General features: G+C 44.0%; 3 protein-coding genes across 4 annotated transcripts; 1 reads left to right on the plus strand and 2 right to left on the minus strand.

Annotated features, from left to right (window-relative positions):
- Positions 1–3,794: 3,794 nt before the first annotated feature.
- arsb (arylsulfatase B) lies at positions 3,795–12,492 on the minus strand. The gene is made up of 8 exons (XM_057019337.1): positions 12,065–12,492; positions 11,425–11,611; positions 11,161–11,351; positions 10,848–11,055; positions 8,857–9,100; positions 7,876–7,946; positions 4,467–4,598; positions 3,795–4,236 (listed from the first exon to the last, which is right to left on the minus strand). Exons 1-8 carry the CDS (start codon positions 12,323–12,325, stop codon positions 3,971–3,973), a joined length of 1,560 nt encoding a protein of 519 aa, XP_056875317.1. The 5' UTR covers positions 12,326–12,492; the 3' UTR covers positions 3,795–3,970.
- A 1,232-nt stretch (positions 12,493–13,724) lies between these two features.
- Positions 13,725–22,895, minus strand: dmgdh (dimethylglycine dehydrogenase). 2 transcript variants are annotated; one of them, XM_057019330.1, is made up of 18 exons: positions 22,757–22,774; positions 20,975–21,044; positions 20,713–20,857; positions 20,439–20,607; positions 19,852–19,950; positions 19,614–19,778; positions 19,305–19,509; positions 17,215–17,463; positions 16,943–17,141; positions 16,684–16,853; positions 16,438–16,591; positions 16,147–16,312; positions 15,881–16,011; positions 15,153–15,370; positions 14,845–15,002; positions 14,703–14,762; positions 14,484–14,618; positions 13,725–14,401 (listed from the first exon to the last, which is right to left on the minus strand). In XM_057019330.1, the coding sequence occupies exons 1-18, from the start codon at positions 22,757–22,759 to the stop codon at positions 14,189–14,191; spliced, it is 2,709 nt and encodes a 902-aa protein (XP_056875310.1). In that variant the 5' UTR covers positions 22,760–22,774; the 3' UTR covers positions 13,725–14,188. The 2 variants fall into 2 exon arrangements, with proteins under 2 accessions (XP_056875310.1, XP_056875311.1); XM_057019331.1 differs by lacking the exon at positions 20,975–21,044 and having other exon boundaries at positions 22,757–22,895.
- bhmt (betaine-homocysteine methyltransferase) lies at positions 22,565–25,935 on the plus strand. Its single transcript, XM_057019338.1, has 8 exons — positions 22,565–22,724; positions 22,804–22,936; positions 23,050–23,162; positions 23,759–23,950; positions 24,418–24,565; positions 24,903–25,085; positions 25,157–25,385; positions 25,461–25,935. Exons 1-8 carry the CDS (start codon positions 22,701–22,703, stop codon positions 25,636–25,638), a joined length of 1,200 nt encoding a protein of 399 aa, XP_056875318.1. The 5' UTR covers positions 22,565–22,700; the 3' UTR covers positions 25,639–25,935.
- Positions 25,936–26,028: the final 93 nt, after the last annotated feature.

The following is a 26,028-nucleotide window of genomic DNA, read 5'->3' on the forward strand; positions in this document are numbered from 1 at the left end:
AATGTATTTTAAAGCGCTACAGTGGCTTTAAACATCATTAATTTAAGTTGCCATGGAAAACCAAATCAATTTCCCTTGCATAAACCGGTAAATGCAGTATACTAAATTAAATTTCAACTGCAGACAGCTGGTACCATAAATGGATCAATGCAACTAATATTTTATTAGATATAATAAAGTTTTAAAGAGATTCATTTCTGGTCTAGTCCTCTGCTTTAAGCAGGGAAACCCAGAACATTCTCTCTGCAGCTAACTCCTCCAGCTCAACCACAAGGCGCTCCAGCACTCGATGGGAGCCAGCCAGACCTCACTCGCGGGGCTGAGGTCCACCTCGGGGACTCCTCCCAGCTGGACTTGCCCAATACACCTCCCCAAGGATCCTTCCAGGTGGTATCCTGACCAGATGCACAAACCACATCAGCTGGTTTCTCTGAATGTGGCGAAGCAGTGGCTCTGTTGAGAATATAGATGCATTTGTAACCTAAAAATAGCTCTGATGTCATTCTGGGATTCGGGAATCAGTTTTAGTCATCTTCACTATCTCAAAATAGAACTGAATAACAAACTGATTAAGTTGCATATTTTGTTCTTCTTCCTTGGGTAAAATAATCTTGAGAACATCTTGCTAGCCAAATAAAGCCACAAAGTACAAGGTTTTTTAAAAATACTTTTGTAGTATCTCCTCTCTGTTGTTCTCCCAGCATCTTAGATTACCGCTCGGCATGCAAAGACAAACTCTTCGCAGTATTACGTGAACATTTGGATAGTCCACATGTCACAGTCTCTCCAAATGTGTCTTAACGTCCTCACCGGCACGCCAACAGCTGAGCCTCAAAGCCATCGCTGGTCAACACAGATTACTCGCATTCTGAAGCCTCCTTCAGTTCAGGTCCAACATATCACACCAGTACACCACCACCCCCCCACCACGGATGCCATTCCAAGTCTCCAGGAATGGTGGAAGGGTGCAGAAACACATGGCACCATCCCTGCGGCACAAAGAACAAAAACCTTTGCACATCTATGCATGTTTTGCACGTGAGTGTGAGAGTACAAATGGGTTTTTTGGAGTCTGTTGTGACTGGGAAGGGATCAACTGGTGCCAGGACCCCACTGCCCCTTTATTTAAACTTCCCTTGCTCAGATGAGAATTGAGTATAGTGAAAACAGAAGGGGAGTCTCATGATTCACTCTGGGAGTTTTGGCTAAACAACTCATGTCATAAATTCTAAAGTTAATGTCATAAATTCGACCAGTTCCCGGGATCACTGGGGCTGACTTTTAGTTTGAGTCAAAAGGAAAGTGCCATATTATTCAGTCTTCTGTAACACAGGCCTGATTCTTCCATGACACACAGTTTCGACATCACAGCTGAAGGTCCTTAAACGCCTCTCACCCACGTAACTCCAGGACAAACAGTTATTCTGCGCCCCTTTAATAATAAATGTTCGCTAACACCGAGGAAAGGATGGTATTAAAGCTCCATAATCTCAGATTTTCAGATTTTAGCTCAAGATCAAGATTACACAGTGATCCCGCTGGAGTGTCACTCCACATTTCGCTTGTGTGCCTCACAGTCGCCGTCCGACAGACCTCCTACCCTGCAGGCTTTATATATTTCCCACTGGATTCAAACGGCAGGCCTGTTACCGGACCGCCATGCTGAGTCAATTAGACCTTGCCCTAATTCCTTTCAATAAAAGCATAAAGAAAAGTCTGATCTGTCCCTTACGCTGAGTAAAGCGCTGACGTGTACTGAGCCGTTCCTGTAACCTGTCTTACTTCATTGAAACAGACCTTCAGTCCTGTCTGAGTATAAAATAAGAGAAACCTAACAAGACTGTTCTGGCAGACCTTTGATCTTACCTATAAAGCAAGTAGTAACTAAGTAGTTATCACCTAAAGCTGCTACATCTGTAATTACCCTCCACGGTGATTATATGCCTATTGAAATGTGTTCAAACTATTTTGATATTGGATAACGCACATTTATGATGCCCCCTTGTATTGAATTTCTGGTTGTGCACAGCGTTAGCAACATCTGAGCCCCAGATTAGCCGTCATATCTTCCAGGGCCATCGCGGTGGAGGCCGATGGCAGGCGTCGCCTCGCCACAGCTGAAAAAACAAAACCCAAAAAAAGGGTCAGGGTGACGCCGGGGCCGGGGTCATCGCAGCCTCGGTGCTGCGGGGGCCACACCGTGGCAGACTTCACAGTCAAAGTGCAGCGTGAAGTGTGAAAGACACACCGTCGCTGCTTTGAAAGGCAGGAGGAGGAGAGCGAGCCGTGGCACGGCCGCGGTCGGCCGCTGGTAATGACAAGAGGGGTAAGATGGAATAACTTGTCAGGAGGGGCAGCTCACCACAGAGAGGGTAGCTGAGGCGCTAAAGTGGTCTGCAGTAAAACCCAGAGACTCGCAGATATGGCTTTTAGATGAGTGGTTCGCGCTGGCAGCATCTAATTAAATAAACTATCCCATCATACCGAACAGCAGAGTTTTGATTGTAGAGTAAACTAACAGAACAAGCGAGTGACAAATTTATAGCCTCGGTAATGTCAGAAGCACTTTCTCCAAAACATAAAATAATCTTGTGGTATTCTGGTAGTCGGCCATTATCAAAATCCCAGTTCCAGTTCCATTTAACAACCATGTTGGGAGACGGTGGTCTGTGTTTTTGAACACATGTACACTTCAACACCAAATAAAACAACTTGGCGTTAAAGGGAGTCAAATAGGCGGACCATTGAGAGAAAAGCTGTTTAGATTTTGGAAAAATAAAGTGTCACCAGTGTTGCCATGGGCTGCCCAGATGGAGGGGACCCATACCGGATAAATAATGCAGTGAGGTGACCTCAAATTTGAGAAACACGTGCATTAATTAAGCATTAACACTGACTCCTTCATGAGGAAATAAAGCTGTTTGACACTTCCTGCAAATATTATACAATTAGTCAACTTTTAAGGACAATTGAATGAGTACAGAGCATTCAACTAGATGTTAGCTTAGCTCAGAAACATGATACATTGTTGGTCACCATGCTATTCACCATATTTCTTCTTGATCACAATGAGAGGCTGGAATGAAATAAAGCCATTTTGTTATGCTATCGGCTAGATTTTATATTTAGCCAACATTGTCATGTCATGGATGTACAAAGGAAAGAAGTCTCAGCAGCGTAACAAACCTACTGGTGTCAAATGATTACCAAGAACGAGTGTTTTCCACACTGAGCTGCATTGTTTTGCTGAGTTCAGCTGACAATCAATTCAGGTTGCAGGTCAGAGGTCAGAACTCGCATTAGGACAGAGCCGCCCACTCTCTGCAGGGAGCATTTCCTGCGGCTGTCTGCATGTTTCAGCCAATGGGAGGTCAGTCACCAGAGGTCAGAGGTCAGAAAGGGTGTATGAATAAAGCTAATTAACTTCTCTCGCACGGATTCCAAAAATTGCAGACTGTCCCTTTGGAAGTATCCGGTGTTCACCCTTCAGGTCCGGTTAATGTCCGTCATGCAGCCTTTAACTGATCAGTGGCAAAACCATTTTGCAGGGCGACCCCGAATACTTGTCACCGGCACACGTGAGCGTCTGCTGCCTCAGCTGTTCCATGCCATGAAATATCGAACCCATTCATCATCTACTTATTTATGGCCAGTTCTGGGTCCATGGACACATAGGTTATATAGCTATAGTGGGAGTTAGCGAAGGGTGGCGTTCGCTGTTTCAATTGTAACTAAATACTGATGCACAATAAAATCTGTAAGACAATAAAGGTGAATAATCCAAACAAACTTCATAAGGGTAAAAAAAGCTGTTTTATTTGAACTCTGTGTGTTTAAGAGCTCGGTGAGATTTAAAACCTTGAAAATATTTTCAATTGTGATTATCAGAGAGGAGAAATATGGAATTTCTGTCTTCTTTAAAAAAAAGAGATCAAATTAATCTTCTTGTGAATCCAGTAAACAAAGCCATTCAAGCCCAGGGTCCCCAGGCTCCAGTGGGGCCCGGGTCACATTTAGGGTCATCGTCGGGGAAATTTATGGGCACGGCGCTTTTCTGGTGGTGGTACAGCCTGGCGAGGAGGCGGTCCACAACTGCGGGGAAATGAGCAGACACCTCGTTTCTCTCTTCAGGATCCTTTTCTATGTTGTACAGCCTGACGGGTTTCTGAAGCTCCGCCTCAGAGGGCGTCGAATCGGAGCCGTTGTGACCAGGACGGGGAAACCAAATGTCACATCCTGGAGGAGGCAAAACACCCAAAAAAGTAGTGAGGAGAAATATATACATATAATAACACATTAAGGTGGAAATGTTGCCTATTGCTCCTGTAGGTCGAGGATCCGACTCCTTTTTTCCACCACTGATTAAAAGAGATAAGACCCGACCACATGGCTGCGCTTAAGTGTGCCTGATTTTCCACTTTCTCCTCAGACTAAACATGTCATAATGGGTGACAGAGGATACTGACCCGGGTAGCCAGTCAGCAGCTTCCAGTTTGAGTATCGGATGGCGGCATGAATGGACACATTGAAGCCAGAGTTGGTCCTGGAAGCTCCGCCGGCCACCTGAGCCAAAGTTAACGGGCGCCGCGTGCCAGGACCTGAAGAAAGAAGAGGACAGAGCCGATCATGCAGGTCATCTGTTGAAAAATCAAGTGAGAGAATTCGCTGAGGAAGGTATTGGACCACCACTGGATCCAACCCCCCTCTGTCAGTGTTGATACCAAATTTTAGCGCATACCGGCGAATCACAGCGAGTATCGAGTGAGGGTGTGAAAATAAATACACCAACGAGGGGGACCTCTTCTTCTGCAGTAGAATTAATAGTGACAGGAACTGAATGGCAGAGAATTACTTCAAAACAATATTTTCCTTAAAGATCACACGTTCCCACAAATACAGGGGGAATGTGGTCAATTCAGCACAAGCCTTCCATTTCTGCCAAGCACAATGAATAATTTACCCTCGAGGGTTGTAGGACAGGTATTAAAAGGGTTAGAAGATAAGCAACAGTGGCTGTGGTTAACCTTTGGCATCAGTTTACCAGTTTAATATGGCGGAGGTGCAGAACTGTCCCCACCGGGGGTTATTTCACTTCTTATGGAAACGAACTCTTAAAAATGAGAAGACTGGGGGGTAAAAAAGGAATAAAAACAGAGATCTTGCCTTGACCCTGACAATGTGGTCCTCATTACACAGATTTGGCACACACAACCTGGGCACACAGTCAAATGGCCACCAATACAAACCCCAGGGTCCCCAGAAGAATAGCAAAAAGAGACACAAACAGGGCGCTGAATCATTGCAGAGATGTTGGAGATTTCTTATAAACCTGTTGAGAATTATCCAAGATTAAAGGCTCTGAAACCAGAATCTCTAGAAGGGAGAAACTAATCAGAGCTGGTTAACTCTCTGATCAGCTGACCAAAAGAGAGAAACCCACAAGAATAGCAACCAAGACATGTGTAACAAATTTTTCTTATTTTTAATCTAACCAAAGAAGGCAACTGAGGCTAACCTTATTTAGGAAAACTGTGAAAAAATACACGTCTCATGCACGTCAGGGTTCTGTGAGGTCTATCAGAGTCAGAGAATCTAAATCTCATTAAATTATTGGAAATGATAATACACAGAACACAGTAATGAGTATTAAATGGAGTGTAATTTACTGATTGTTAATCTGCCTTTAAAGTGGCCCTGTTGTTTTAATTCCATCAGCTTCTATGTTCTCTTTAATTAAGCAGCTGTCTTTCATGATGAAATGACTCGTCATTCAAGCTAATTTTATGCGGCTACAAGAACCACAGCGACATGACTGCAGGATTGAAACATTTCCGACAAAAGAGCCCAACTGAATCGGATGGTCTAGTAAACGACATGTGGGTGTTTTAACTGCTCTCGCACTGGATTGATCGGGATCGCTCAACACGGCGTCAAATGAATGACCGAGTCGGGCTCAGATTCCAGAGTGTTTGCTGTTACGGAAGAAGGTGAGCTGATAAATAATTCAGGGTCTGCATACATCAGGGACAGATTTATGCTAGGGGGGCCCTGGTTCTTCTTGGAGCCTCAAACTCCAATACAGTCTTCAGTTCTGACATCCAGGTCTTCGCATGAAGACAGCAGTGCCCCAAATCAGGCCTTCCTCATCTGGATCCACAGCAGGAGACACCACAAACAGAGAGCAACAAGGTGGAGGCAGAATTTGGGGGGTTGATTTAATGCTTGAACTCACAAGATAACAAGCAAGAAGACGAGGGACCCCCTCGGTGTCGGGGATCCCACCTCTCACAAAGGCCGAGGGCACAGAAGGAATTCGGAAAAGCAATTCTAAAACTTAAAAAAAAAAGAAAAAGAAAAAAAGGAATGAGGCCCTTTCATGAGGTTAAGAAAGACAAGAAGGCACAGAGAGAGAGGCCGGGAGAAAAAGGGACGAAACAGAGCAGCGAGTTGTCAAAGAGAGGCCGATTTAATAGCAAAGAGGAGAAGAAAGAAGCAATCTCAGCCTGGAATGCATCAAGAGGGAATGGTTGTCACTGCTGCTGATTAAGATTCAAACATAAAACATACGAGCCTCCAAAAGTGTTCTTGATGGAATCCTGTTTTGATCGTTTTTATTTAGATGCTAATGACCAGCAGTAAACTAGGATAATCAGAACCTGAAGAGAAATGTGACGCCCACACAAACAGAGGCCAAGCGAGGCTTTTCCCAGAACTCCGTGTTATTGCGTTTGGTTTTAATCACGCCTATCTCCAGGTCGAAGCCTCTAAAGGTTACAGAAAAACATCAATCACCAGTTCCTCGCAGCTCTTCGGTGCATCGCACCATCAGATCTTTGGATGTTTTGTGATGTCATTAGGTCAGTGACGATCAGATAAACGCCAACATTGCAGCATCATAAACTAGTAAACTCAGTATTGCAGCAGGTTACAAGCATTTGTGGAGAGGAGAGAAGATGCAACGGGAGATGAATGTTGCAATGGTGGATCAAAGGATACCAAGACTCCTGACAATCTCTTACATGCCCATAATGGTACATCTGTGAAGCATTTCGCTACAGTGGTACTCCTCCTTAGCCGCTGCTATTTTTGATGTGTAACTGGTGTGTGCATGTGCGCAGCATCCTCCGCAAAGTCAGAAAGAGTGACCTCAGACCCGGCCCGGCGAATTCTGAGTGGCTTAGACATGAATGAGACCGCACCGCTGTGAGAAGAAAGGAGGCCGTGACGAGGTCTATTTCCTGGAAACCTCGCTGCAATCCAAAGGGTTTAAAGTGTGAGGACACACACCCTGCTGTCAGGCGTGGGTAGGTCAACGACGCTGACGACGGTGACTAATCAGCATTTCGGCCTTGTTATCAGAATTCCTCAAGCGACACTGTTTTAACAGGTAGGATAACTATGAGCAATTTTGATGTAGTTTGTCTCCCTTTAACTTAATTAAACTGGATTTAAGACATCTGGCAGTGGTGAATTTCACATAAAAAGTAAGCCTTTGATACTGGTGGCTATGTAGAGATAAAAAAAGAAATACGACCCATTTCAAATGTCAAGGACACCCCCGACTGTCATGGAGAGCAGAGATGTGGACAAGTGTTGACACAGCCACAGGAAGAATGGCTCCAAACGCTAACCTCGACACATTTCCCAGCTTCCTGGGCAAGACAGGCACGACGAGTGAACTGGTGTGAATGTCTGCACGCTAAAGTTTGTGGGAATACCCATAAGTCTGCAGCCTTATTTTATTAGGAAAATAATGTGTTGCTTTGTTTGTTAAACACATGGGAAAATCTGCAAGGGCAGTAAGATCACAAAGGGCTCCATTGACAGGGAAAAGTTGGAGAGAAGTTCCTCCGTGAGGGGTGGAAGTGGACTTACAGGGAGCGATGTCGTTATACAGCGGGTCGATGTTGTGCAGTAGCTCCAGTCGGGGCGAGGCAAAGCCTTTGCTGCAAGATAAGAAAGTAGTGTAGCTTTCAAACGTATGAATACACACACACCCACATACACACACAACATGATGCCCGACGTGCACTGTAAAGTCCACTGGGATCTGTAAATCTAAAGCAGCTGGCTGTTGCTCACCAGCCAGTCATATGCTCTGACCGCAGTCCACCACAGAGAAAACACGCTGCTCTCACTGACCACAGTGTCTGATAACACACCTAAAATAACTCGCTCTGCCCTTCCTGCCTACTGTTCCGCGCCTTCCTTCGGCTTCGGCGTCCCCCGGTTGAGCTGTTGCCTATAAAATAGCTAATTAAAAACAACTTAAGAGCTGTAAAGTGGGGACGTTCGCGCCCAGGTCGATGTGCTGCTCGCACGGCGACGCCAGCAGCCTGCGGTCAGCTGACGTGCGTCAGACCAGTCGAGTCGAGTGAAGACTGCGGGTAGCAGTTTGCGGTACGGGCTAAGCCTTGATTTTCTGCTGGGGCTCTGCTGAAGCCCTCAATTTCACCTTCTCGACTGTGTCCACATTTAGTTGACCAGTACGATGTGTCAGTCAGACAGGGTGGTGACCTCCATCGTCTTATTTTCCAAAATAATAATTAAAAAAAAAAAAAAGGAACAATGAAATGTAAAACACATAAAACGTATATGTTGGCAGCTAAAATTCTATTTAACAAAAAAGCTTTTATGAGTCTGAGCAAGGAGAGAGGATAAGGGGAAGGATGAGAGAAAAAAAAGATGGATTTGTGCACGAATGACTGATGGAATTTCCTTCTCTTTGAGCTCCATTGCCACAGTAACAAAGGGCTTATTGAAGAGGACACCGGGACAGAGAGGAGCAAGAGCAGAGACTGAGAGAAGAGGCACCCTCTGACCTGGCGTGACCCTCGCTCTAAGAGAATAACCCACCTGATTGTGTTCCACACGTCGAAGCCGTCCAGCGGCTTGGTGCCATTGGTGCTCCCTCCTGCCAGACCCACCAGCGTTGGCAACCAGTCAGAGATGTGGATGAGTTGGCGGCTGATGGTCCCGGGTTGCTCCAGCAGAGGGCTGGCGACGAATCCGACCCCCCGGACCCCTCCTTCCCACAGTGACCACTTCCTGCCTCGAAGGGGCCAATTGCTGCCCCCGGAAAGAGTCTGACCTCCATTATCTGCCCGACAAAGTCAGAGATGAAACATACTGACACACAGGACAAAGACGAAGCAGTAAATATAAAATATGGTGTCTGAAGTACAATTTTTGAAGTAAAATACGCTGGCTCGCATTTGATTAAAGATGGTTTTCCACATCAAGCATTGTTTAAAACACTGGAAGCGCATCCGCTCCTTCTCACGTATAATCCTCGATCAATGAATTAGAGGCCTCGTACCCCAGCGACCACTGGATTTTGCCCTGGGTCGCCCATTAACAGCTCATTTCACATCGGGATGGCAACTATTACAGGAAATGGGCTGTACACCACTGGGGTGGACTCATTTCACTGTAAAGGAAGAATCTTTTGTTGTGAATTTTAAAATTTAGCAGGACAGCAGCAGGGAAAAACATCACTCATCTATTTTTTGGACAAAATGTTACAAACACACACACAAACACACACACACACACACACACACACAGCTATCCCATATAAACACACTTAACCAGTCATATCCAGGCATCATCACACTTATCCGGGTCTTTCCTTCCAGCAGTGGAAGGTTATCCTAGTTCAGGAAGTAGTTCCCAATTCTCAGACAGTTCTGGAAAAGTCTGCTCTCATTCTTAATGCCTTTTCAGTCTGTTCCTGCGCTCCACCTCTCTCGCTCATCTGCTTACAGTAAATTCCCACTGAGGCTTTTGGTTTGTAGAAAATTTCAACAAAAAGGAATGTCAAGGTTAGGGCCCATTGATTTCCCGTTAAGTCTGACACATGTGGGTCAGTGAAAACAGCCTGCACATGAAATTTTTAGATGGTAAATGAGACGCACGAGTAATAAAGTCAATGATAGATCTAACCAATAATTGTGCATTTAAATCTGAGATGCTGAAGTCAGATATTACGCTACCAGTGCCAAAGAAGCAGCAACTGGAGAGCTTTTTGCGAGTGGCGGATCAGAAGCTTCGACATCTGCCCGCAAACCAAATGTGTGGAGGAACAATGAAATAGGCCACCTACTGAAAGACCACCACTGGCATGAAAAACCTCACACTTTACTTTCACAGCATTGTTTCTGTCTACTAATCATCCCCCTTTAAAGGCCCCAGAAATAACCAAAAGTCGTCTACTTCAGATGCGATTCATTAGCAGTTCCACATGTGGGGCGCAGCGGGCACATGTTTAGATGATGCTGCATTTTAACCACACTATGCTCGTCAAAGCCAAGCCTGCGTGGACACGCTTCAATGTTCAGCGAGACCTCAGTCAGCCAGTTAAAGCGTTCCTGCGTGCATTTCAGCCTCCAAGAGAGACTCAAAATGCTCCATACACAAGAGACAGCTACACACTGCCCTCTAGTGGAGAGGTAACGAGAAAAGGAAAGAGGCAATGATTGCAGCTCTTAAAGATTAGGATTATCCAAGTTTTAAAAGTAATGAGAATTGAGGAAGGTCGAAATAAAAAAAGAATGCAGACACTGATAGGAGGAAGGCGCCATAAATTCTATTTTGAGGTTTCTAGCGGCAAAGTCATGCTCTACTGGTTTCCATTCTAATTGCTCAATCATCAAGTTAGTATGAGGTTGCATGAGTTTCACTTATGAATTACAAGGGCTCAGCTAATGACACCTTACAGTCAGAATCTTCACAATGATTTATATACTTAAACTGTACGGAAGCATCGGCCCTTTTTAGTGATCCAAAATTATCCACATATATCAATCAATCAATGGTGCCCACAACTTTAAATGCATGTGACATACCTGTTGAGAATACGAGGACTGTATTCTCCCACAATCCTCTCTTTTGCAAAGCCAGAGTGATGTTGCCCACCGCCTCGTCCATTGCCGACACCATTCCCGCGTACGACCTGCGCGAGTGGTCTTGGATGAAACCGTATGGGGCAACATAGCGTTCTGGCACCTGCAGTGGCGCGTGGACAGCTTGGAAAGCCACATAGAGGAAGAGAGGCTAAAAAAAAAAGCATGTGCTGAGCGGTATGATTCATTGTGGCAGCTGAACAGAGTTTGGATAATCTAGCACTGGATGCAATATGCAACATCAAGAAGATGTCACCTCGGTAGAGGTGTGTTTTTCAATGATGCTGACGGCTCGCTGGCTGAACAGCTCGGTGGAATACGTTCCTTTGTAGCTCCTGGCAACAGCCTCTGCTTCCCGCAAGTCCAGCGCACAGCGAGTTAGGTTGAGAGCAGAAATGGGATGACAGCGGATGTGAGTGTAATAATCCTCGCTGCCTGTCAGGTAGCCTGAGCACACAGTGGAGGGTCATTCAGTTAACAGTTCAGCTGTATCACCCACTTTCTCTCAAAGGATTTTTACCCAAGTATGTGTCAAAACCCCGCCGGGTAGGCAGGCAGTCTTTTTTGTACATGCCCAGGTGCCATTTGCCCACCATATGAGTGGCATAGCCTGCCTCCTTCATCAGCTGAGGGAGCAATTTCTCATCCAAAGGCACGCAGTAGGGCTGACAGGGCCATATGATCTGGTGCTGCATGCCCGTATGGATCTATAAGCACAGACATGCTGCTCAGGAAAAAGTGTGTTTTTAGTTTACAAAAAGAGGAACCGTCGCTCTTTGTGGTAACACTGTTGCAAACCAACAGCCTTGTAAAAGCTTCTCTTAAAGCGGCTTGACCGGTTCGCTTGCTCCACTTTTTGGTCACATCAGGAAGGATTTTGAAATCATGTGTGCGGAAATGTTCTTAAAATTAATGTCATCATTTTCAAGATGTTGTCTCAAGTGATCTCAGTGTTAAACTTAAAACACACGAACAGATATTGTTCAACATATACAAGATTCTACATTGTTTTTAACACAATTTTAAATAGGTGAACTACATATCTCGTGTGTTTCTGCTGATATTTATATAGCTTTCAATGATGTGACTGTATTATTCCTATTTTTACGGTTTGACATAATTGAAGTTGAAGATAAAGTGCAGTTGTTCGGGGATTTTACCTGATATCTTCCAGTCATGAGCTGGTTTCTGGAGGGGGTGCACAGAGGCTGAACGTAGTAGTTCTCCAGACGGACTCCTCCGGAGGACAGTTTGTCCAGGATTGGTGTTCTGATTTCGGAGAGATGGTAGCCGACATCATACCAGCCAAAATCATCTGCAAGAATGAAGACGATGTGAGGCTGCTTAGCCGCTAGAAATCCAGGAAAACTCAAGAAGAGCCCGGTGATAATAAGAAAACTTGCTAACGCCATCGTATCCATGCTACGTCTTATTTTTCAACGGAGTTCATTAGTGCAATTGAGTTCCCAGAGCGTAACTTTTGAATTCGCCCAAAGATGGGCCAACTGCTAGTGTTCATGTGCGGTAACTCAGAAAACATAGTCTCAATAAATACACTGTACAACATCCTGGTTTAGTTGAACTTCAAAAACTTCCGTACATATGTCAGGTGACACCCAGCAGCCAATCAGGTAACTTGAAGTAGCAGCCAATCACATGACTCCAGAGTATACTTGGCACTACCATGTATCATTATCTTGTAAGTACCCTATATTCAATTATGATATTCTTTTAATGATTAAATATACTTAAGGGCATAGATAAATATTATGTGTAACTACGGTCACAATAAACATTTTATCTTTAGAAAAGATTGATAGTTCTATTTAAATTATACCATTTATTATACATGAGAGCAGTGTTGGGGAGACTAAAACTACGGGTAGTTGAACTTGTATTTAAATTACATCCATATTTATATAGCTGATATAGTGCTAAACAAAACTGGCTGTCTGATGAAAACTTTGAGAACCTGTTCATGCGTCCTATCAACAAACGGTTCTGCCCTGGTGTCTAGGCCAGGGGTTGGCAACCCGCGGCTCTGGAGCCACATGTGGCTCTTTGACGCCGCCCTAGTGGCTCCTGGAGCTTTTTCAAAAATATGAAATGGAAATTGTTTTAATATAATTTCTGTAGGAGGAAAAACGTGACAAACATTCTTAAAGTTTTCCAGTGCTGTATAAATGTGTATAATAAATATTTAATTTCAACCTCTCATTATAATGGAAGTTAAACTTAAAGCTCCATTGCACAGCAGAGTGGCCACGTGGTGCGTCATTCTCTCCAGGATGCGCTGCAGGGAAAATAAACATTTAATCATGAATGCTCATTATGTATTTGTAGCCTTATTATCATTTGGAAAGTAGGCTAATACAGCTAATATAGACACTTACAGCATGTGTTGCCTTTATTATAAGCCCTATAAAAGGCTTTAATTCTTTGCGGCTCCAGACAGCTTTGTTTCTTGTTTTTTTGGTCCAATATGGCTCTTCCAACATTTTGGGTTGCCAACCTCTGGCCTAAGCGAAGTTCCTGTCATAATTTTAAACATTGTTGTTCAAAGTGAACGGCTCTAGAATATGTCTATATGTCTACAAACTACACTTCTCCTAGGGTAGAAATATAGTTTGTTCATTCTACGGCTGAGCCACATGTATTTTTACAAGCAACACTTGCAAAGGAGCTTCTTCAACACAGTGAGAAGTGGATGTTTACTACATTGGACCTATAAGGGAGCATTTCTATCTTCATCACCAACCAAATTTCGTCAAGTCAAACCTCCAGATTTAAGACACATGAACACCTAATACAAACAATATAGAGGCTTTTTTCTTTTTTTATTAATCAATTGCACAATAATTGAAAAATAGATTACAAAACTCTCAAACACGGTTATGGTGTTTACATATTTTTCAGACAATACTGAGAAATGAAGCTGCATTATTGTTCAAAATGCCAGTGGTCTTTGTCAGATAAGCACAATGGTTGACCTGTAAACATTTATTCATGGAATTACAAAAATTACTCTTCCAACAATGTGAGGTGCAAAAACATCACTTATTGTTTCCCTGCTTGTTGAAAACTTTAAGGCGGCAAGAATTCTTGCTTGCCTTTTCTTTTAGCTTCCTTCTACTTCAGAGCAACAAGAGGAAGTGCAAAAGCCAGTGTCTCATTCGCCCTCAGCATAACACACTAATGGTTCAGTCGGACAGTCCTTTTTTAAAGAATACTCTTCTTCATGTATCACAGTGAAATATTTTCCCATTAGCACTGACAGTTAATGCTTATACTTTGCCCTTTGCTTTCTTCTGCAGCCGGGTCCGTGTGGGTTCGGTGAGGACCAAGGGCTCCTGAACAACCATGGCTGGGTATTTTCTCCCCAGAAGCTCCACCTCCACCTTCTGTCCCACAGAACACAGTTCCAGAGGCAGATAGGCGAAGGCCAGACTCTGCTGGGTACCGTAGCTGTAGGCTCCTGATGTGGTGTTGCCAACCACCTGGAGAATAATAGGAGGGCTGAAGATTAAATACACATGGATACAACCATAGATATGACCACAGGACAAATTGGATGCTCACCTTGCCGTTGTGCCACACGGTCTCATTGCCTTCAGGGTCAATATTATCTGTATCCAGGGTGATGTAGGACAGTTTCCTCTTCAGGCCCTTTGCTTTTATCTCCTGAAGGGCTGCTTTTCCAATAAAGTCAGCAGGCTGGAACAAGTACAGAAGCAAACACTGTATTGACTTGAAAACTGGAATGGATAATTAATGCATGGGGAAAAGGGCAACAATTACCTTATTTAGTTTAATGAAATAATCTAATCCGGCCTCCAGAGGATTGGTGTCACTGTTCATCTGGAAAGATCACATTTGCAATTTGTAGACACTAACAAAAAAACCCTCTTATTTTATAGTCGGTGTGTGACTTTGTATAGACCTCAGCACCCCAGCCTCTGAAGCCCTTTTCAAGTCTGAGGGAGGACATGGCGTAGGTGCCGAAGTTGTCGATGCCTTCATCTTTTCCTGCTTCCATCATGGCCTGATACACAGCTGCCATGTTCTTCTGGTCGATGTAGAGCTCCCAACCAAGCTCACCTAAACACACATTGATAGTTTTAGCTGCAGAATCTTGGTGCTGAAGCTGCACAGTCCTAGCAATCTGATCAGCATAACGGGAAAGGTATAAAGGCCAAGGATTTCACTTAACACAAAACTGAAAGTGCATTTAACTGATATATACGTTACCTGTGTAGGAGATCCGGATAGCCCTTACAGGAATGCCAGCTAACTGGATGGATTTACACTGCAGGAATTTGAATCCGGCATCACTTAAATCCTCATTTGTCAGTTTCTGGAGAACTTTACGTGAGTTGGGTCCTGCGATGCCCAGCACGCCTATGTCTTCTGTTACATTGCTGATATCAACTTCATATCCGCCATCTTGGGCCTCAGTCTCAATCCAACTGAAAAGAATCCGGAGAGAAAGGAGATACTGTATGAGGCAGGGCAAAGTTGACTGCATGGGCCACCACTAGAGGGATCTACACACACTACACACGCTGTATCGGTCCTTAATGGAACCTTTGGTTTGAACCACCTCAGACTGTACTGTATATATTTGTGTGCTGTGGGCTTACTCCTTCCTGATTGAAGAGAATGGGGGGTGTTGTGTTAACGGTTGCTATGGGCTATTAGGTTTAATCTAAAACATATCGTGAGAGCATCTTGTTAAGCAAAGTCTCAGTGTGTTTTATGAGAACTTTTACATGTAACCCAGGTAACCACAGTCATTCTAAGTATTTTATATAATTTCTGCAGTTTGACAAACATGCATTTGTGGTACAGCAGCACTTTTTTTTTTTTAAATCCTTGAGAAATATTTTAGATCCCAGTAATATGTGTACAGATATACAGACCAGAGCATAAACCATAGGGTCAACCAAACAGTTTTCTACTGATTATGAATATTTTACCTGAGGTCATGTCCTTCTGACCCAGAGCCTGTGATCAGTAAGAACTCCCCAGGTGTCAGCTGGGTGATGGTGAGCTCAGCAAAAACTTTTCCTGCTGGTGTCAGCATGTGGCTAATATTGGTGACGCCCACCTGAAAAACCGAAGGTTGAAGAAAATCAGGACTGTAAAGGCAGCGGACTATTTTAAATGTGCATAAAATGTGTGGCTGCACATTTCCAGTTGCAACAGATAAATATTTTACAGACTAGATGTGCCTCTGTTTCACCTTGGGCAGCGTGTTTGCGACCAGACGGTCCAGCAGCCTGTTCGAGTCTTTTCCTTTCACGATAAACTTTGCAAAAGGCGTCAGGTCGATCACCCCGACCTTCTCCATCACCAGCTGGTACTCTCTTCCAACTGGTTTGAACCAATTTGTGCGCCGAAAACTGGGCCTTAGGACAGCACATCGTAGATATTATATAGGCCACAAGGGCTTAATTTTAGAAAGTCAAAGAACTGTTAAAGTGTGATTAATAAACTCCTGCAAAAAGATGTTTGCATTAACTCAAAATCTTACTTGTATCCAGTTTCATCTCCAGGTTTGTAGAACCAGTGAGGTTGTTCCCAGCCGGCGTGGAAGCCCATAGACCCTTTATCTTTCAACAGCTGGTAAACTCCACTCTGCCGATAAGTTGGTCGACCGGCAAAACGCTCCTCTTTGGGGTATCCAACTAGAATGAAGAGGAAAAGGCAGCAAGATGTGATAAGAAGCTCTCTTTTTTTATTGACTAAATGTGCTTGTTGATGATTTTTTTTCCCTTACCGACATTGTTGAAGCCGTAGGACTCCCGAGCTTTGGCGCACAGGAAAGGCACATCGACCCATTTGCTGTAACGGTTGGGGTCACATTCAATCAGGTCATAAGGAGGTTCTCCGTTTCTGATCCAGTCACTCAGGAACTTGCCTATACCACCGGCATGGATCACTCCATAACTGAAAGGAGTCCAAGGCTTGACTGGTCATTATTTTGTAAAGGGAAAAAAATGTACCGAAAGTTTTTTTTTTAAAAGTCCAACATGTACCCAAAACCAATGGCTGTCCAGTAGTTGCGAACACCTTGGTGTGGTCCCACCATGGGCAGAAGGTCAGGGGTGTATGTGATAGGTCCAGATACAATGTTGATGATGTCAGCAGTCTTCAGCACAGGGACCATCTCCATGGCCATTTCTACATGCTCCATTATCCTGTCAAGGTCTGACTCAAAGAGCTCCTTACCAAAGCCTACAGGAACCAAAAGCTCAGTTAAATCCAGACCTGTCTTGGGTTTACCAACTCTTCATCCTTCGCGACTGACCTGGAGGTACTCCGTCTGTGACCCAGGAGTCCTGCAGTTTCATCTTCTCCATCTTCTCATAGGGGCCAAACAGAAGACCGTCCCGTTCTTGCCGCAGGTAATAAGAGCCCTCGAGGTCCCTGATAACCGGCAGCTCCTTCTTCAGAGCCTTCACCTCTGGTACCGTTGCTGTGACTACGTACTGGTGATGCACCGGGATGGTAGGATGGTCAAACCCGATCATTTTCCCCACCTCCCGGGCCCAAAAACCTAAAAAGAAACCCAGAAAGATTTGAATTTGTGTGTTTTAAAATGTGTTGCTGTTTGTGTTTTGAGCTGTGGTACCACCAGAGTCTCCGCTTCTACTGGGCAGACAACAATTTAAGTGTATCTCAGGTATTAGATGGCTAGAGGGACCATTCCTGTAATTTGAGTTCCAGTCAACCCCACCCCCCAAGATAACTGCAGCCAAATCTTTGTGGCTATTTTGTCTGATGGAAATTACAATATTCTATATCTGGAGTGGTTCGGTTCTGCAGCTCATCTGAGCACGCGAGTGCTTGATTTGGCCGAGCTGCACCAGCCAAACACTGACCTGCTGTGGATAAAAACAACTATAATGAATGAGGCCCTAGCTGGGACATTGTTGCTGTGTCTGAGTGTGAGAGCAGAGCTGCTGGAACACCAAGCTGCCAATGCTTTAATCAGTAAATTTAAATTCCCATTTAATATGCAGATATTAAGGAGTGTAGACATAGCAAAATGTGACCAAGTCTGTAACCTATGACATGGTTTATGTTCTGTATATATATCCAAGTAAAGTTTATCTGGATATGTGTGTTCATTGCGCAACCCCTCACCCACAGTTAAAGTCCCAGTTTAGGCAGGAACTGGGCAACAAGGGTCATAACACACACAGACAAACATTCATTCATTCGTTCGTTTACACAGGGTAAGTGTTGGAGGGAGTCAACATGCTCATAAAAAAAAGCTAAACCTTCAAAAATGATGAGACGCACATACATTTCTAGATATCTTCATGTGAACCACATAAAAAAAACAGGTTAAAACACCCAAAATATTACCTTATATAAACAGTAGACTACAACCAACCAAGATCAACAGCTCCTGGATAAACAGTAAAGCGATTCACAGTAGCTCGACTGAGTTCAAAAAAGAAAAGTGGTCGTGCATTAGTCCCTGGGTGCAGGACAGGACAGGAAAATTAGCTAATTAAAGTCAATTAAAACAGTATTAAAACAAGGGGAGAGGATTCATGTAAAGAATTCCCCAGTCTTTCCTCAAAGAAAACAAACCCAACAACAGTATTTACTATTCTAGAACATTTAAAATGTGTATACAGCTGGTAAAGGGACAGTACAATTCTCCAAATCACAAATGATACATTTAAAATTTCATCTCCTGGATTAAAAAAGCAGCAAAATGCTGTTTGTCAGGAGGAGTGCAGGTGGTGCTGACACAAGATTGGATGGAAAATGATAGGTTGATGTGTTTGGATTGGCTGGCAGGAGCCGTGAGGTCAAAAGGCAAAGTGGTTCTGAACAGAACTGGCTGGAACCAGCGTAAAACTGGGTGAGAAAATATGGAACAGGAAAATGGAGCATTGTACGGTTCTGCAAGTCACTACGGTGGCAGAATTACTTCAATGTTTGATTTCTTTTGCAGTTTCAATGAAATAAAATGGATATATAGTTTAAAAATGAAACAGAGTTGTTGACACGTGGCACTCTCTAGACACAGGGCTGAGCGAGTCCCTAACCTGCTCGGTAAACATGCAACAGCAGCAGGGATGAATGGAATCGCTGCCAGTAAGATCCTCCTAGAACTGGTGTGACCCAGTCTGAGCCTAAAACTCATTCTGCTGAACCCTGCATGTGGTGGTCTGTGCGAGCAAAGGTCTCTGGTTATGGAGTGTCCACAGATAACAGGAAGTACAGTAACGCGCATGCGGAACGGGTCTCTTAAACAGCAACACTTAGAGCTGGAATAAAAATAGTAGAAAGTGATTTAAAACCTGGCACTTTAAATCCGAAGACACACTTCCCACCATCTGTGAGAACGTCTGTTGATTCGAAAACTGAAGTACGAACCTGTTGCGTTCACAATACGATTGGCAAGGATGGTTCCATGAGGAGTTTGGACATCCCACTTGCCATCGGCTCTCGGGCTGAGCCCGGTGACAGGGGCCGGGTTGTAGATCTGGGCACCGTACATTCGGGCGCCAGCAGCGAGTGCCATAGTGAGGGAGTAAGGGTCAATGTGGCCGTCTCCTGGTGTGTACAAACCTGCCAACACCTGATTGATTTAAAAAAAAATAAAAAAAATAAACTTCATTATGGTGGCTTTAATGGATCATTTCCCTCACAATCAACACATCTTAAGTGGTTTTACATACAGACCTTGTCCATATTAAGCAGAGGGAAAAGTTCCTTGACTTTTTCTGGTCCTATTAAATACTGTTCGGTCACGTGCCAGTGTGTGCGGGTCATCTGATACTTCATCTCATCCACCCGAGCAGGCGAGGAAGCAATACGGACGCTGCCAGGCTGGTGAAGGCCGACCGCCTGCAGAGGACGATGGTAAGAATGGTGTCAGGATTAAAACGACATGAATGGAAGAGGAGCGGCGGAGCCTCACCTGCCCTGTTTCAGCCTCCAGGCGCTCGTACAGTTTAAGACTGTCATAGTGGACCTTCTTGAGGTTGATGCCCGGATGGTAATAAGTTGTCAAACCCGCCTGGTGCAAGAAAAACAGTCAGCCATAACGGCAGTAATAAAACATTCACCAACCAAATTATCTGCCTGAAAAGAATGCCTCTAAAGGACAGGTTTGAACCCATCCACCTCAGGACCGGTATCACATGTCATAGGTATTAATAGCACCGCGCTGATTAACAGTGAGTGAATGAGAGGAAGGAGGTCAAGAACAAAAACCTCCAAACACTGAAGAACATGTGTAGCTTTATTTACTTGCAAAAAACTCCCCACTAATAATAGTTATAAAAACAAAGCAATTTAAGCTAAATCAATTGGCAATTTAATCGAACGTCACCATCATGCTCATTAATTGGAAATGGCTATCTCTGAATCAGTCAAATGAATTTTAAATTAAAATAGAATTCGGGGAAATTACGCTGGTGCAGACATTACGCAAGAATGGTGACCGATTCTTTAATAAAAATAGACATTTGTCCATTTAGGGCATGCTGAACTGGTCAGACTCACAGCGTGCCAGGTGGATCCAGCTGTCAGCTCGGACTTCTCCAACAGCACCACATCCTTCATGCCACTTTTGGCCAGGTGATAGGCCACGCTGGCCCCCACACACCCACCCCCGATGATCACAGTTTCCGCGGTGTCTTTCCACCTCTTTCCCAACACCGAGGCTGCATCGCTGGAAGAAAGGAAGGACGGGTCACATGTGAGGCTGAAGGCGCACCCCCGGAACACTTTTACGCACACAAGAGTTTGCTCCAGCGGTTGAAAGCGAACGCCTCACCTCTCTTCTGCGTGTGTTCTTGCCGTGCAGCTTATTGTCCTCACGGATCCTGGAATTGCGCCATGACAGGCTGCCAAATCTTTGCGCAAATGAGCGCTAACCAGCTGCAGTATCCGCGACATGGCCGAGACTCCGTTAAGAAAGTCTGCAATAAAGCATAATCAGCGCCTCTCTTGCAGGACTCCAATGCTCAGATTGGAGACAAATACGCGAGTTTGCTGCTGACAGCTGGTACTCCCACAAGATCAAGTCGAAACTTTACCCTGTTCAGCCTGATACGAGTTAACCCTTAGTGGTCCGTGGAACTGAATATAGGTCACAAAGGTTCCTGTCTGGAGAAAGCGTTTACATAAGGAGGGCAGCAATAAATGTGCAGAAGCAGTTTTACACAATGATATTTTGGAAGAAAGATAAACTGTACAACTCTTCCCTTTTTACAGTGTATTTTATCATGACAGAACCATCTTGCTGCAAGCTTAAGTGCTTACTTATGCATTGCTCTGATATTAAGGCTCATCCTCTGTGGATCTCGAATGTCTTTACTGTGCTTCAATGGCAACGTCTCTGGTGACTTCTGCATTCCAGGCCGATAAAGTCTACAGCAATACCATCTGCACAATTCAAGCCATGTGACTTGTGGAAATTGTATGTAGCAGATATAAGAATCCAAATGGCTCATTGTGTTTGTTATTTGGGCTCTCCTGTGGAACACAGCCTCCAACCTAACCTAAGTTTCACACACAGCGTTCACAATATGTTTGGGACTCAGGGAGACATTTCAAGGATTGTTTGCTCTGGAATGCACCAAAAAGCTGATTGGACGACTAGAAATAAGGAGCTGGATAAAGTTTAACAAGGAGCAGAAAAGGTGCAGGGTGGGAAAAAAACGTTAGGGTTGTCAGGGCAAGCGCAGCAGGTAAAGGTTTGAAAGAACATTATGTCCTTGAGCATGACAGAGGACTGTTTATGAGGCCCGACCAGCAACCAGGTAAGAGATTCCAGAACTGACTCTCAGACCCAGCATTCTTCTAAACTAGGTTATGTTTAACTGCCTTCTAGCTCTCACCAAAGGCCTCTATTATTGGTGACCTTTGTCTGGCGGCACCATCAGGTCAACTGAACTAAACTAAACTACTATCCAACTTCACCTTTACGTCTTTACCATTTTTGTGTACTTTGGTTATTAAAATATGGTGTATTTTCTTTGTGTTGTTTTATTTTAGGTATTTATTTATCCTACTTTGTATGCGTCTATTGTGCTTTTCATACAAATGAAGTTGAGGGTTTTAAGACTTGCTTAATAAAATGCTCTTTTTCCACTTAAACTTCAAGTATTGCTGGAGCTGCTGAGCTCATCATGGGTGCACCACTGGCCATCACCATGGTAATGAAGACTCAGGGAAAATCTTTTGGACAATGTGCTTGGTGAATCCTGCTTATATAATCCTAAACATTAAGGACAGATAATAAATGATTATCTGTAATTGTTAAATATAAATAACACATGCAAGCCTCTTTCTTTTACATTAACCCACTTTAAATGCAAATCACGTTTCAGCTATTGTTCTGTTGAGACTATTAAGTTCCTCAGCAGAAAACATATTTCATTAACCATTTGTACACTATTTGATCCTTACAGAGTAGATAAATGTGAAACTCTCTCCAAAAGCGTCATTTCCAACTTATCCAAAGAATCTAACCTTTTGATATACCACTTTATTTAAATGATACCAACTTAAAGGATAAAACCCTACATTATGTTATGTTATTATATTATCGACTAAATACTCATCGCCGTGTTGTTGTTGTTGTTTTTTTTAAATAGCCCATAAAGTTCCGAGTTGAGGGGATGAGCTGCATTGAGGCAGCTCTAGAGTTACAGGCGCGCCACACCCTGCGACTATAAATGCATCGTGAGCGCCTCCGTGAAGCCCTTCCCAAAATCTGAAGCCCCGGAGAGCGAAGAAAGACTCACTGCTGCAGAAATCATGGCACCCGCGGCGAACAAGAAGGTAAAACACCGGACAAAACTCGGCCGAATTACCATTTATCCTCTCACTGATTCTTTTTGCACGCCTTTAAAACGCACAGGGCATTTTGGAGCGTCTGGATGCAGGAGAGATCGTTATCGGTGACGGAGGCTTCGTGTTTGCACTTGAGAAGAGAGGTTACGTAAAAGCAGGACCGTGGACACCTGAAGCCACCGTGGAGTACCCCGAAGCCGGTACTATTACTTCTACTACTGTGCTTGCGCAATGCTGGTGAAGTTTCCCAGCTGGAATGAAGTTGTAGGCGCGGTTTTAATTGTATTTCTTTGTCTTTTTCTCTATGTTTCAGTGCGCCAGCTGCACAGAGAGTTCCTGAGGGCGGGCTCTGATGTCATGCAAACGTTCACTTTTTACGCCAGCGATGACAAACTAGAGAACAGGGGCCACGCTCAGCGCTTCACCGTCAGTGAACGCACCATCTTTACACTCTCATGTGACTGCAGCTGCTCCAGAAATGTCATTCACTTTTTGTCGTGGGGGCGGGGAGATGGCAGTTAGAAAATGAGCCTTGGCTATAGATCAGGTCGACAACTGGCAACTTGCATAAAGACGCACGGGGTGGTGGTGGCAGAAAGGGGGTGGAACACCGAAACTTAAGTCGTAAAAACTTTTGGAGAGTTTCTGCAACTGGCTTCCGCGTTTCTTGTTGTTAAAACCAATTGTTAATTATTGCACCTCTGTAAGTTTACTGTATTTTCATGTTTGTGTCAAACTTTATTCACAGGATTACCGGACCGGAAGTAATCTTATACACGAGCGTTAGGAGCCAGTGTCAATTTTGTGACACTGAACGCTGATTATGACCTTGATAGATCTCTGCCACACATGAATATCACCCCCCCCCCCCCCCCCCCCACACACCACACACACAAAGACACACACACACTTAGTGTCTAATTTTGTGCAAAATACCCGGGTGTTATTTACAAACCTGCATCACATAGTGGAATATAATCAATGGCACCAGGGATGATGTGTGCTGCCTTTTTTCCTCAAAGGGGACACAAATAAATGAAGCAGCCTGTGACCTGGCCAGGGAGGTGGCCAATGAAGGCAATGCCCTGGTGGCAGGAGGAGTCTCTCAGACCCCAGCTTACCTTAGCTGCAAGAGTGAAGATGAGGTCAAGGCTATCTTCAAGAAGCAGCTTGATGTCTTTGTGAAGAAAGACGTGGACTTCTTGATTGCAGAGGTAATCCTTCTTTTCCCTGTGTAAACACTGATAAGGAACAATTTAACGTGTTAAATGTATTGTAAAATGCAAGATAAGGGGAAATTAAGGAGGGGCAGGTACTCGGTCCTTATAATCTGTTTTTTCCAATGCTTTGGAGTCTGTGAGAGTTTAGAAAATTAAAATGATTTTTAAGGTGGATACCAGGATTGCGGCCTCACGAGAAGATTAGCATTGATGCAACTATTGCGCGCTCATTATCTGAGTGAGAATAACATTGATTAATACTGTATAACTGAATTATCAGGGTTTATTTAGTTTATTGAAATGGGTTAATGTTTGTCAATGGATGAGTGTGGCTTCTTTGCTGTTGCAATAACTTGTTAACCATTTGGGGGCAGCAGATACCAGAAGCAGCGACTGGAAATGACCAATACAGCTCTGAAGACGGTTCAACTAAAGCTGCAATTATTTTCTTTTATTGTCAGTACTTTGAGCATGTGGAAGAGGCTGAATGGGCCGTACAGGTTCTGAAGGCTACTGGGAAGCCTGTGGCCGCCACCCTGTGTATCGGACCAGAAGGTGATCTGAATGGAATCAGCCCCGGGGAATGTGGTGTCAGACTTGTCAAAGCTGGTATGTACAGAATGAACCCAATACAGCTTGCTACTGAGAACAGCTGAAACAGACATTGTGTACTTCTTGATAAAAGATAATAAAATGACAAATTCTTTGAGCATTTTGGTTAAAGAAGTCTTTGAGCCTGTTGCATAATGCAGCCTGAGCTTTGAATACACTGACATTAGAGACACTAGTCAAAACTACAACTAGTCCATTGTCCTTAAATAAATGGAGTCTCAAGGAAAGGCATTGACTTAAGTGCTCTAAGAATGTTTTTGGAGTCATTTGTCGACAGCTTTTGACAAGGTCAGGAATAAAAGAACTAAAAGGTTCCGTGTTTTGCGTTGTTTAGGAGCTCAGATTGTGGGCATCAACTGCCATTTTGACCCAGAGACCTGTGTGAAGACTGTGAAGATGATGAAGGAGGGCGTGGAGAAGGCTGGACTAAAGGCTCATTACATGTCCCAGCCGCTGGCTTATCACACTCCTGATTGCAACTGCCAGGGCTTCATTGATCTCCCCGAATTCCCCTTTAGTAGGCAGGCTCCCGAAGACTCTAATTCAGATTTAAATAATATATTATTTCACCAATATTCTGTCTGGCAGGTCTGGAGCCCAGGATACTGACCAGATGGGACATGCAAAAATATGCCCGGGAGGCCTATAACGCTGGTATCCGTTACATCGGTGGCTGCTGCGGATTTGAAGCCTATCATATCCGTGCCCTGTCTGAGGAACTGCAGGCTGAGAGGGGTTTTTATCCTGCTGGCTCAGAGAAACATGGCAACTGGGGCAGCGGTTTGGAGATTCACACAAAGCCTTGGGTCAGAGCCAGGTATAGACCACCATTCCTCATTTTTCATGTATCTAGTGTGGTAAAATGCATAAATCCTGACTCATCACTCCGTAGGGCTCGCCGTGACTACTGGGAGAAGCTGAAACCTGCTTCTGGTCGTCCCTTCTGCCCCTCTTTGTCAAAACCCGATAGCTGGGGTATCACCAAAGGCCATGCTGACCTGATGCAGAAGAAGGAGGCCACCTCACAGGAGGAAATGAAAGCTCTTTTTCAAAAGGCTGACAAGTGTTAGTGAAGACCTACTGGACAGCAGTCTCTGAAGTTTACATAAATATGTGAAAATCTCATGCTGTGTCTTTAGGACCATTTGTATTCTTGTAGTCTTGATGCTTCAGGTTGAACCAGAAATTGGGGTGACTGGTGTTTCTTTCACTTAAAAAAAGCTATGAATTCAATCAGTAACCCTCTACAGATGCCTCACGCAGTTATGAACAATCATAATGGATGGCGATAAAAATGGAATCTCTGGTTTCACTTTAAAGTTGCAAAACAATGAAAATGAAATAAAAAAATATTGAAACCTATTAAACTTTAATGGCATGTTACTTTCTGGAACCTATTTAAAATAATAATAATGCAAATTTGAAACTAAGTTCCCATAAGCAGAAATGTGTTCAAGTTC

This window comes from Takifugu flavidus, chromosome 20, assembly GCF_003711565.1.
Source record: "Takifugu flavidus isolate HTHZ2018 chromosome 20, ASM371156v2, whole genome shotgun sequence".
NCBI classification, from domain to species: Eukaryota; Metazoa; Chordata; class Actinopteri; order Tetraodontiformes; family Tetraodontidae; genus Takifugu; species Takifugu flavidus.

Coding starts and splice junctions, on each gene's coding strand:
- dmgdh (XM_057019330.1), bottom strand. Junction 16,012..16,146: donor TCGCAAACACGCTGCCCAAG/GTGAAACAGAGG, acceptor TCGGTTTTTCAG/GTGGGCGTCACCAATATTAG. Junction 14,402..14,483: donor CCGTGTGGCACAACGGCAAG/GTGAGCATCCAA, acceptor ATTATTCTCCAG/GTGGTTGGCAACACCACATC.
- bhmt (XM_057019338.1), top strand. CDS start 22,701: ATGGCACCCGCGGCGAACAAGAAG. Junction 22,725..22,803: donor CACCCGCGGCGAACAAGAAG/GTAAAACACCGG, acceptor TAAAACGCACAG/GGCATTTTGGAGCGTCTGGA. Junction 24,566..24,902: donor TGTCAGACTTGTCAAAGCTG/GTATGTACAGAA, acceptor TGCGTTGTTTAG/GAGCTCAGATTGTGGGCATC.
- arsb (XM_057019337.1), bottom strand. CDS start 12,325: ATGGATACGATGGCGTTAGCAAGTTTTCTTATTATCACCGGGCTCTTC. Junction 11,352..11,424: donor GGGTTTTGACACATACTTGG/GTAAAAATCCTT, acceptor CTGTGTGCTCAG/GCTACCTGACAGGCAGCGAG. Junction 9,101..10,847: donor AGTCCTCGTATTCTCAACAG/GTATGTCACATG, acceptor TTTGTCGGGCAG/ATAATGGAGGTCAGACTCTT.